The sequence below is a fragment of the Melitaea cinxia genome, chromosome 24 (genome assembly GCF_905220565.1).
Source record: "Melitaea cinxia chromosome 24, ilMelCinx1.1, whole genome shotgun sequence".
NCBI lineage: Eukaryota > Metazoa > Arthropoda > Insecta > Lepidoptera > Nymphalidae > Melitaea > Melitaea cinxia.
The window spans coordinates 4649620-4662166 of NC_059417.1; the positions used below are offsets into that span (position 1 = coordinate 4649620).

At 34.2% G+C, this 12547-nt stretch overlaps 1 protein-coding gene across 1 annotated transcript; it reads left to right on the plus strand.

Moving 5' to 3' along the window:
- Nucleotides 1-455: 455 nt before the first annotated feature.
- On the plus strand, nt 456-12547 carry LOC123665461 (nuclear inhibitor of protein phosphatase 1). Its single transcript, XM_045599764.1, has 9 exons — nt 456-625; nt 841-1055; nt 1356-1464; nt 3967-4069; nt 6036-6119; nt 6904-7114; nt 10108-10210; nt 11868-11959; nt 12350-12547. Exons 1-9 carry the CDS (start codon nt 597-599, stop codon nt 12445-12447), a joined length of 1044 nt encoding a protein of 347 aa, XP_045455720.1. The 5' UTR covers nt 456-596; the 3' UTR covers nt 12448-12547.

Consider the following 12547-nt stretch of genomic DNA (forward strand, 5'->3'; position numbering starts at 1 on the left):
TTGGACCCTGGAGTAGTAAAAAATTTTTAAGTGAGATAACTCTTCGACTCGTTGCCTCCACTGGTAACAAGAGAGCTGGTGGATTTTTTGCTTAGAGAATCGGCATAGCGACGAAACGGGGAAATGCTGCTATTCTTGGCGCAATTCCACGTGGACATATGTTGTACCAAAACTATCTGTTAATATTTAGTTCTTATGTTATGAATTGTAAATATTATATGTAATGTTTAATAAACTAATGTTACTATTTATAAATATTAGTTACAAAAACATTTTGCACTTTGTACTCTCTATGCTATTTATGACATAAAGTTAGAAATGTTATTTTTAAATAGTCTTAAATTATAGTCTTAATTTACGATTGTTTTACTAGTAGGCTCGAAAATCTTCGATATTTGTCTTTTTTTTAATAAATGTAATAAAAAAAACATTGTGACAAAATAGTTGTCAACTTGACAGTTGCTAATAGCTGTTAGTCTGTTACTGATTACGATCTTACCCTAAGTGCCGTATTATAAGTTATTTCTATATTTACAATGAATTGAGAAACCTAAATATAAATAACAGATCGGAAGTAAACACTCAAGTATATAAAAATGGCAAATCACTATGAAGTACCAAATTGGTAGGTAACTTGCTACTTGGCGGTAAATTATTTATTAAAGCATGCCGCCATTCAACTCTACTACTATCTAATTGTAGCAAATAACGTGTTTTATTTACATTACAATATACAAAAATCACAACATTACAATATAAAAAAAATATATATATATCTTCCATTTCTAACATAAATATTTCGCGAAATCGCAAATATTGAATTATTTGTTTCGTTAAAAGGGCTGGTAAACCTCCTACCGGGCTTCACTTGGATGTGTTAAAAGGGGACAAACTAATACAGAAACTGATGATAGATGAGAAGAAATGCTACCTCTTTGGCCGTAACCCACAGATGAATGACTTCTGCATAGATCACGCAAGTTGTTCCAGGGTTCATGCTGCGTTTGTTTATCATAAACACTTGAACCGAGCATTTCTGGTTGATTTGGGTAGCAGTGAGTATTAGACTAAGTGCAAATAAAGTTTCGGTCTAATTCCTATAGTAAAATGTCTAATTCTAATAATGTTGCTGCATTGGTTAAATAAAGTTGAGCAATATTTTCAATTTATTTATTAAATTCAAAATTCTGTCAAAAATATAAATATTATTTTCATTGAGATGTATAGTTAAATTCAAATTAAGAACAAAATCTTATAAAATTTTACAATGACTAAAACTTTTTTAAATGTGTGTTTATAAAGTTTTTTAAAAGGATAATGAATAAATTTGTAAGTGACAGTTGTTTCTTTTTCAGCTCATGGCACATATATTGGTCAGATGCGGTTGGAAGCTCACAAACCCACTCAATTACCAATCGACTCAACATTTCACTTTGGGGCTTCAACAAGAAATTACATAATTAGGTATTATTATAATAGAAAACATATGATATACATCAATGTGGATATTGACTATAACACTCATGGTGTACCACATACATCTGTACAACAACACAATAATAATATAATAATAAAGATACATGTAGGCATACCATAGCCGAAATTGAGTGAAAAAAAAATCAAAAATTTAAATTTTAGCTCGGTACTAAGTAACGTTAAAATCGGCATGAAATTTGAAATAAAAAAAAAAAAAAAAACTGAAAACAGGAAAAGAAAACAAAGGTACGGGTTTTTAATTTTTCAAACAAATGTAGTCTCAGTGTCGAGTCAGTGACCGACTCACTTCAATTTTACAGTTAAGAGCCATTTCACAATTTTACGCTCTGCAAGTTTAGGTAAATTTGGTCGCATCGCGCGAGTCGTACTGTTAGGATGGCTCTCCGTTAGTCCTTTTTAAAAAAAAACACTTTAATTACTGCTGCTAAATTTATTTTATTTTATTGACAACAACTGTTCTTAAGCTAAGTCGGACTCGAACTGTCTTGAATACAATGGTCTTTTAAAATAATGAAATTGGAAGCGACGGGGTTTATCGCTGAATCAACAGTTTTGTGTAAAATTTCCAGTCTTAACATACTGCATATGTTGCATTTTATTCATATTATATTTGTTTATAACAGTACGAGCCGCGCGATCTTTGTGCTAGTACGTATAGTGTGACAACCAAAAGACCATCGTGATCATTTTCTAATGTATAATAAAAATTATAACTATGGTATAAAATGTTTTTTACATAATTAATTTGTTAAAAATTTCAAGTATGTTATATAACAACAGTCAATAAATTTAAAATAAAATTAAAAAAATCAATTTTATGAAACAATTTTTTTAAATTGATTTAGTTTTTTCAGTTTACGAATGAATCTAATATTTACGATATGAATAAAAAAGCATTTAATGACATCGACACCGACAAACATATTAATTAACAAATAACAAGACAAACAGATTGAAATGCCTATTTGTATTGATAGTGTGAGAAAAGAAAATTAAATTATACATTTGTTTACAGAAATTATCATTATATTATTTTACAGTCATTTTCGTAATATGTTTATTTTATTTATATTTTATTATGAAAGTATCAAATGCGTTTTATCCGCTATAACAACAGGCGCTTGGCGCGTGTGAGCGAAAGAGACGGCTGCGCAGAATTTGGCGTGGACCTTACCTCTAAGAGCGCTAGCGCTCGACTGATTTACCGGGCTTGATGCGTGGCAATATATACTATCTTTTTATTATTTAATATAAAATGTATTAAATATAATTACATCTTTTAATTATTTTTTTTGTATTCCTTAATGATGTAAGTTTACTTTGATGAAGATAGTTCGTTAAAATTTCTTAGTTTTCTAAGAGAAATATCGCTTTTAAAATTGTACTTATTTGGAAAATATTCGTAACTTTAAATTTTTTTTTATCGTTTAATAGAGATACAAATGGAATAAAAATCTATGATAGTGGACAACAAAATTATATTCCACATATTATGATATTTTTTTAAAATGGTTTCAACGTAGAGGTTATTGAAAAGTAGGACTTCAAAGTATACATTGCGACCGTTTACCCAGGGAGGAGGCTGATGAAAAGGTTAATAATTTTATACACATAATATAAATCAAAATTCTGATCTGACTATGGACTACAACAAAGGTTGCTCTATTATATTTCAAGAATATAAATTACATTATTGCATCCAACACTGAGATTAACGACGTCAAAATATTACAATTTCGCGGATTGTTACCGATTTTTGTGAAATGGCTCTTAAGTCAGTTATTTGTATACTCTTTCAGTTTTTTCAAATATGCAGATTTTATAAGTTACTTATTAATTTCTGATTATTTCATTTTTTTTAGTTGTCAATGCAGCTATGGTATGCCTACAGGTATTCTCTATTGGCCTCTAAACGGAAGGAAACCTGTATCAAAACATGTATATATAAAAATCTTTTGTCACAATGACATAATAAAATAAATTCTAGTAGGGATATATCGATCTTTACAAGTTACATGGTCTGAGAGATGGTTACATCCTTGAGAGTCATTTGTCTTGATTCTGTGAGAGTCTTATTGTGACCACAGATTATGTAGCAGGTTCAAAATACCTATATTTATTAACAGTACATTCTGTTGTGTACTTTATATTATTATTCTTTATATTTCCAAAAACATGCCTTATATGAGTAATTTCAATAGCCCTTTATTAAATAACTATGTCTAGATCTGATAAGTAATATTAGCTGTTAATCTAAGTGTTATTAATTTTGTCAATTTATTATGTTAGGTTTGGGGAAATTGACACCCACAGCCATTTGTTTTTATAATATTTTGTATATAAATCTTTATTCTTTACCAAGTAATATGTGCTTATGTGTAGTTATTAACAATATTTTCTAGGATTCTTAAATATATATAGCTACATTGAATTGATCTATAAAACATTTTCTATTATTTTATCACTTAGGGAGAGACCAACAGGAAATTCTCGAGGAATCATGGAGGACTTACCAAACACAGAGACTGAGGGTGCCTTACTGGGGTTGCCAGAGACACAAACAGAATTAGATGTAAGTTTTTATTATAACATTGTCATAGTTGAATATATTTATTCTAAGGGGCCATTCAAAAAATATGTCATGTGATATTTTACCGTTTTGACCTTTGTCATGTTAAGTCACATTCTCAACTACCACCACTAGGGAAGTAAACCTGCTTCCACAAGAAACCTTCCCCATTTCTCCATACCGTCTCAATGCCACACCCTCACCATCCACCCCTTTATGGCATCCACTACATACCCACTGCCTAATCCCGATCCGAGCCGGGAATTAGTTTTCAAGACCCGCCTTCAGTGGTCCAGGGTGACCCAGGAGCATGTGAACTGCTGCGTGTGTGGAACTGCTGCCCATCCCGTTTTGTTCAGAGGAGCACCAAGAGGAGGTCACCGACAGCATCTCACACTTTTAGTGACCTGCTAACAAATATTATGTCACGAAATCTGGGCATAATGCTTATTAATGATTACGTGATTAAAAGAGCAATAAATAAATTTTTTTTTTGAGAAGGTAAAATAATCTTTCTTGTAGTATCTCCTCACGCTAAGCAAAGGCTCCCCCCCCTTTTTTTTCCACATACGTATTTTATGGTCAACCTTTAATATAGTGTATTTTAATTCTTTTATTTTATCAAGTCAAACCTCACAAAGGTGCGTTATGACTAACACACTACACATAACATCTACTCTACTGTTGTGAATATAAATGCAAATGTCAAAAATTGAGCAAATCCTTGCTCGTGTAAATCTGGATAAGAAAGTTTGAATCAAAAAAGTTTTTTATTAATTTGATTATTCGTATTTTTAAATAGATTGTAACAAATGGGTGTTCTAATCTGGTTAAAGTGCTACTGTGTACAAGTTAGACTGCCTAATTCTATTTTATTGATTTGAACAATATTTTTATATAAATCTTAAAATAATTTTCACTTACGCCTTTTATTTCTCATTTCATTTAGCATACATTATTGTTGACAAAGTATATATTCATCATATAATTTATTTCATTACAATCTCTATATAATCTCTATCATAATAATACCTATAAATATCATATTTGTAATAAAATGTTTAAAAATTATTAATAATTAATTTGAAAATGTTACATTTAAAATTGCATTCTTATAAAAATTGGAAGTACCTAAATTGATTGATAATTGCGAAATACAATGAATAGAAAATATTTAAAGATTGATCAATAAATTAAAATAATTAGATTAAAACAAACGAGAACCCATAGGGTAGGGTAGATAGGGTAAAGGCCTCCTCCATTTTTCTTTTATTTGTTGTTTTCTTCTTTTGTGTATTTATGTTGTATTTTCTATATAGTCAAGAGAAAAACCAATGTCGCTTTTCTCCCCCACGGTGACTAGCCGTTTTGGGTGTTGAAATAGTAGATAGAGGCTAAATGCTTGATGTAAAAGTTTGATTGTTAATGTTCATAGAGTTTTGGTTTTTTTCGAACCTTGTTTTTGGTTCCATAAATGCTGTAATTTGCATTTTGTTCTTTTTCGAAACTTGGTTCATATTATTTTTGCCATTATGGTTTGGAGAGATAGGTTCCTCTTTTTCGATGATTGTTGATAATCATTTGGTTTATATTGGTGTAATACTATGAGTTTATCATATTTAATTATAGCTTTTTTACTTTCTGCTTTATGTTTTAATATTTCAGTTTGTAATTGTTTCCTTTTCCCCAGCATTTTGAGTGGATAGTCTTCTTTAAAATATATGGCGCTATTTTCCATGTTTTTCTTATTTTGTAGTAGAGTAATTTTTTTCCCCATAGTAGTAAACGTCACTGTTATTGGTCTCGGTTTTTCGCTTTTCCTTCCAAGTCGCTTCACCAATTCAATTTCATTTAATTCACAATGTATATTCATGTTGCTTATTACATATAGGATTTAAATCTTAATATAGTTAAAATGTTATTTGTCCCAGCAATACTACAATAATGCTTAAAATATTTCTTATTACAGAATCTAACGGAATTCAATACAGCACACAACAGAAGAATTTCAATGTTGGGTATTTCTACTGATGATGGAAGTGATGTTATGAAGGTAATAAATAGTCAAAATATTTATATATAGTCTGCTTCCATTGTTAAATGTTTCATCTAAAATCATTTGTACTAATTGGGATTTAGTTTCTTTTGCCATAAAATTTGTATTAAAATACTGGTAAGTACTGGTTACTAATAAGTACGACAATATAGTAAAAAATTACTAACTGGCCCGGAAAACATTGTTCTGCCATATGGGTAGGGACACCATTATCACTTCGGGATGTAAAAAATACCTTACAACCTATTTCTCAGACCAAAATGTACACAAAAGATTTCATAAAAATCGGTTAAGTCATTTCAAAGGAGTTCAATAACAAACACTATCACATGAGATTCTTATATATGTACATACATACTAGCTGACCCCGCAAACGTTATTTTGCCATATATGTTATTAGCCACCTTAACCCCCTCCCCCCTTATAAATTAGGGGTATAAAAAATAGATGTTGGCCGATTCTCAGACGTACCCGATATGCACACAAAATTTAATAAAAATCGGAACAGCTGTTTCGGAGGAGTATGTTAACTAACATGTTAACTGTTGTGACACGAGAATTTTATATATAAGATTAGAAGTAGTTTGATTAACTTCATGGTGCAGTTTACAGTGACCATGTTTTTTGCTCCGAGGGTTGTGGGTTTGCTTTCCACCCCAACTTTGTGTGTAATATGTATTTATTTGTAAAAGTGTTATTTGTAAGCTGAATACAACATTATTATTAAATCCTTAATTTTGTAATTATTTAATATGCACATATATTTTTTTTTCATTTACAGCCAACAACTGGTACAAAACGTTCAGCATCGATGCCTGGAGGTGTATCAAAGAAACAGAAACGTAACGTGTCTTTCAATGAAGAGGTGGATATAATAAACCCTGAAGATATTGACCCAACAGTGGGCAGATTTAGAAACTTAGTACGATCGACTATTGTACCGAATGCTAATGCTCCACCAAGGAAGTTAAAATTACAAAATGCTGATGAAAGTAAGTTAATTTATGTTTTATTTATTGTTAGAATAACGTAAGTTAATAATAAAAGTAAAGTTTAAGTACAGTGACATCTATCGCGCAACATACAAACTACAGAAAAACTGACGTATCCTACATCACGCTATCAAAGTTATCTACGTGTTTGAGTATATATACAAGATCCCGACAACAACCGTTGGGGGGCCCGATAGGATTTCAAACAAGACCATTAAGCGTCTTCCAAGGCAATTAATCGCCCTCCTAGTTCTGATCTATAACTCCCTCCTGGCTGGTTGCTCCTTTCCCGACCAGTGGAAAGAAGCAATAGTAATAGGCATTCACAAACCTGGCAAACCCAGGAACCTCCCTACTAGCTACCGCCCTATAAGTCTTCTCAACACGCTCGGTAAAGTGTACGAGAAAATTATCCTCAATAGACTAAAGAAAGCCATGGAGACCATGGAACCTCCGCTCATTGACGAGCAGTTTGGATTCCGAGCCGGACACTCTCCAGTTTACCAAGTGCACCGCATCACCGAACATATCCTGTCCGGTTTCGCTAAATCGAAAGCCCACTCGACGGGCGCTCTCTTCTTCGACATAGCGAAAGCTTTCGACAAAGTCTGGCATAACGGCTTAATCTACAAGCTGTACAATCTAAAAATACCAGACAGACTCGTGCTCATCATACGAGACTACTTGTCGAATCGCACCTTCCGCTATCGAGTCGAAGGCACGTTATCGTCGCCTCGGGCGATACGCGCCGGCGTCCCACAGGGATCCCTACTTTCTCCGCTCCTGTACTCTCTGTACACGAACGACATCCCCATACCTATCCAAAGCTCAGCAACCAAGCTGGCTCTCTTCGCAGACGACACTGCTATTTTCACGACCTCCGTCTCCGTAGCCATGATGTCCAAACGCCTCCAATCTGCGACCACCGCACTAGGCGAGTGGTTCAGGAAGTGGAGAATCGAGGTCAACGCCGAGAAAAGCTCAGCGGTGCACTTCACCCGAAACCCAAAATTCTTATTTTGGAGACAAGGGCACCCGGAGACAATCAAACTCTTCGGGAAACCGATCCCATGGCAAAAAGAAGCCAAATATCTCGGAGTCACTCTAGACAGGAAACTTATTTTCAAGTCCCATATAAATCGAGTTCGTAATCGAGCCGCCTTCGTACTCGGTAGGCTGTATAGGATGCTATGCGGAAAGAGTAAAATGTCTCTTAGAAATAAGACGACATTATACAAACTCTGCGTTCGTCCTATCATGACCTACGCGAGTCCAGTCTTCGCCCACTGTCACCCCACCTACATCCAACGGCTGCAAGCGTTGCAGAACCGCTTCTTACGCACGGCCACGGTCTCACCGTGGTACGTGCGTAACGTCGACCTCCATAAGGACTTTGGGATCGATTCAATCGCCAAGCATCTCAAAAATCTTTCTTCAAGGTTTTTTGAGAGAGCACTCCGACACCCCAACCCTCTTGTAGCAGAGGCCTGCTCCTACGTAGGTAGAGGAAGCGTACAGACGAGACTTAGACGTCCTGAACACGTCTTGACAGACCCCGATGATAGAATAACCGCAGTCAACGCCCCTCTCGTAGGTAACACACCCACACACCGAACACTCACGCACCGCCTTCGCCGGCGAAGACGAGGTCCCCCGCGTTAGGACGGCTCGGATACGCTTAGGCGCAACGACCGTCCACTACTCGCCGCAGCGCTCCGCATAGCGCCTCCTCCATCCCGACGACGTTCTAAGCCGAGGTGCGATCTCGCTAGGAGACACCCTTAGGACGAACGTCACCCCGTGCCCGCCGAAAAGGGCCCACATCTTCCTTCGCGGCCGGTTGCCTAAGTGCCCGGCCCCCCTCACCGGTGACGCTGTAAAGGCCAGTAGGGCCAACAGCTACTATCAAAAGAAAAAAAAAAACAACCGTTGGGCCAGTAGTCCACCAGACACAACACCCGTCTGATGGAGGATCCTCCCTTTTCGATGCCCGACATGATTCTTCACACCCCCAAACATATTTAAAATTATTCTAAACTATATGGTCCTTTTTAGGTAAAAGTTTTCAGTCTCTCGAGCCTTTAGTTATCTTTTTTGGACCATTACTTGTAGATCTTATAATAAACGCAAAATTATTTGCTCTAAACCTTTACTTACATTTTTTTAACCGACTTCCAAAAAAGGCTCCTCCTTCCAAAAAAGGAGGAGGTTCTCAATTCGACTGTATTTTTTTTTTTATGTATGTTACATCAGAACTTTTGACCGTGTGGACCCATTTCGACAAATTTTATTTTAATCGAAAGGTGGTGTGTGCCAATTGGTCCCATTTAAATTTATTTGAGATCTAACAACTACTTTTTGAGTTATATCTAATAATGCGTTTTTACTTGACGCTTTTTTCGTCGACCTACGTTGTATTATACCGCATAACTTTCTACTGGATGTACCGATTTTGATAATTCTTTTTTTGTTGGAAAGGGGATATCCCTAGTTTGGTACCATGATAAGGAAACCAGGATCTGATGATGGGATCCCAGAGAAATCGAGGGAAACTCTCGAAAATCCGCAATAACTTTTTACTGGGTATACCGATTTTGATAATTTTTAATTTAGTCGAAAGCTGATGTTTATCATGTTGTCACATATAAATTTTATCGAGACCTGATAACTACTGTTTGAGTAATCTTCGATAACACGTAGTTGCTTGACTACTTTTTCGTCGATCTACGTTGTATTACTTGTCGATGTAATTGAAGTCGGTTTTTTTTTCGTTTGCGAGCAAACACAATTATTCCTAAAACGATTTCCAGAAACTAAATTCCATTTTCCATTGCCAAGTATTGTAAAATCAGACTGGTATATTTTAAGATGTGTATTAAAAATAAAACCAAAAAATCTTCAGATATATGTATATGTGTTAATTAAAACAGTAGCGATGAAATGGTTCGAATTTAATACATAAGAAATTTAACTTGTTGTAATTTATTTCACAGGTCAACACCATCATTCACTGAGACTGCAAGAAATATCACGTAGCAACAATTTATATTCAGACTTACCAGCACCCAGTTCTCATTTAAGTCTTATTGGCGCAAGGTAACGTGTCTATTATATAATCTTCTAGTACCAAAAGTCACCAGTGGAGGTATTATACCCATTAATTTGGACGGATATGTAGGTGTGCTGTAAAGTATTTAATTTGTAAAATAATCAGTCTAAAAATCTCAGTATAAGTGATGAAACATTTAGAGGTTACTTGCCTATCTAGTCTTATGTATAGTATATATAGTACTTGGGTGACCGAGCATAGCTCGGTATTTTTAGTAAATCGTATTTTTTGGAAATCATATTTAAATATGAATTACATATTGATAAAATATGAATAATATTTTTCGATTTTACCGACATAATAATAAAAAATTGAACTGGTTATTTAAATAAAATATCATGAGTGCAATTAGAAAAAAAAAGGAAAAAAATAATCGATCTGGAATCACGAGGATTTGAACCGTGGCCTTCTCGGTCGATCCCGACCAGCCGATTTCTCAACTGAGCTATTTCAACTTTATTGAAAAATGCGAAATTTACCTTCGTATGCTAACGATATTGTAGCCATTTTTTCATTGCCTAAAAACAGGGTTAAAACAACATTTTCTAAAAATGAATCTTAGCTATATCGATTTATCGCCCCCGAAATCCCCTGCATACTAAATTTAATGAAAATCGTTGGAGCCGTTTCCGGGATTCATTGCCTTTGGAACCTCGCAGCATCAGGAACGTCATAAGGCTGTTGTGTCAACCCTATCCCTGACCCTCCCCAATAAGATCTGGTCACCTTGCTCACCACAGGAACGCAACATACTTGAGTAACTAAACTGGACCGCGTCGATAAAGGGTCGATTAGTAAATCTTCAATATCTTCAAAAGTATCTATCTGATCATAGCCTAATGAAATTAAGGCTAAATTAAATAATATTTTAATGTGCTTAAATGGAAATAAAAATCGGTTAAGCAGATTTGGAGTCCACCGCGGACAAACAACTTGACTCGTAATTTATATATATATATATATATATATATATATATATATATATATATATATATATATATATATATATATATATATATATATATTAAGATTATGTGACATTAATTTAGTAATTAGTTTCTTTAATTTAGTATTAATTTCATAAATACCTACCTAGGTATTGATGATTTTCTAACCGTCCCCCTTTCTGCAGTCCAGTGTATCTGGCTGTGACCTTCTATAAGGTTGAGGTCCTTTCCCATTAGGTCTCAGATATTATGCTAAATATTTCTTTTTTGAATATCATATCAAAATTGACCGCTCCAGCGGGGTTCGAACCCGTGTCTCCGACTGACCGTGTCGCTCTAGCCAATTAAGCTATGGAACGATGTACGCGCTAGAGCGAAATTTTTGATATTATGATGATTTTTATTTTCGGTTTAAGCGAACCGTGGCGTCACTATAGACGGCATTTGATCAATTTTTGATATGATATTCAAAAATGTTTAGAATTCCTAATGTGTGGGTAACACAAAAATAAAATCGTACATATTAAATATTTCTTGCTATACCCTACCTAAATAAATCCTGCCTATAAGTAAAAGCCCGGATTTTGTCATTTTGACTAAATTTTTGTAGTGTGATTTTGATTACTGGGGCAATCTTCCACTATGCAATAAATTAAAATTTTCTTCTTGTTCATCAACCTTTATATCTCTCTTTAAGGTTGGGTCTCTCTTTACCAAATCCAGCACCGGATGTAGAGTTAGAAGGACCGGAACCACATTTGAATATCCATCCACCTTTACCACACGCAGGTTTGTATAAGAATTGTAATGTAAAAATGTATGTCATATTACTTTTATACGTTTTTAAATAATTATATGATGGGTCCTACAATTGTTGATAAACATATCCTTTTCTTAATTTACTCTTAAAGAGGTTCAATAGTTTTAGTGTCAATTTATCTGTGTTTCTTTTTGTAGAGGATTTTCATAGGAATAGCGAAGTCTCCTAATACAGGCATTTAAAAAAAAAAACATTTTAGAGAAATATAACAAGATATTAAAATATTAACATTTATGATATTGATATATTTCGATTTAGAATTACATTGAAACGTCATTATTTAGACTGAAAAAATCTTAAACAAAATGTTCACTGACAAAATAATTAGAATATTTTTAAATAAAATTATTTCTCTACAGCCGCAGAAGAGTCTGGGCCATCAAGTGAACCCAAGAAAAAGAAATACGCCAAGGAGGCCTGGCCGGGAAGAAAGCCGGGGCTAATACCCGGTGTTTGAGTGTAATTTCATTTAGATATAAGGTGCAGATAATAAAATGGACTTTTATAAAAACTTTTTTCAATTCGTGACAGATAAATAAAGAGCTATTTATGAAGAA

Coding starts and splice junctions, on each gene's coding strand:
- LOC123665461 (XM_045599764.1), top strand. CDS start 597: ATGGCAAATCACTATGAAGTACCAAATTG. Junction 1,465..3,966: donor ACAAGAAATTACATAATTAG/GTATTATTATAA, acceptor TTTATCACTTAG/GGAGAGACCAACAGGAAATT. Junction 10,211..11,867: donor TTAAGTCTTATTGGCGCAAG/GTAACGTGTCTA, acceptor TCTCTCTTTAAG/GTTGGGTCTCTCTTTACCAA.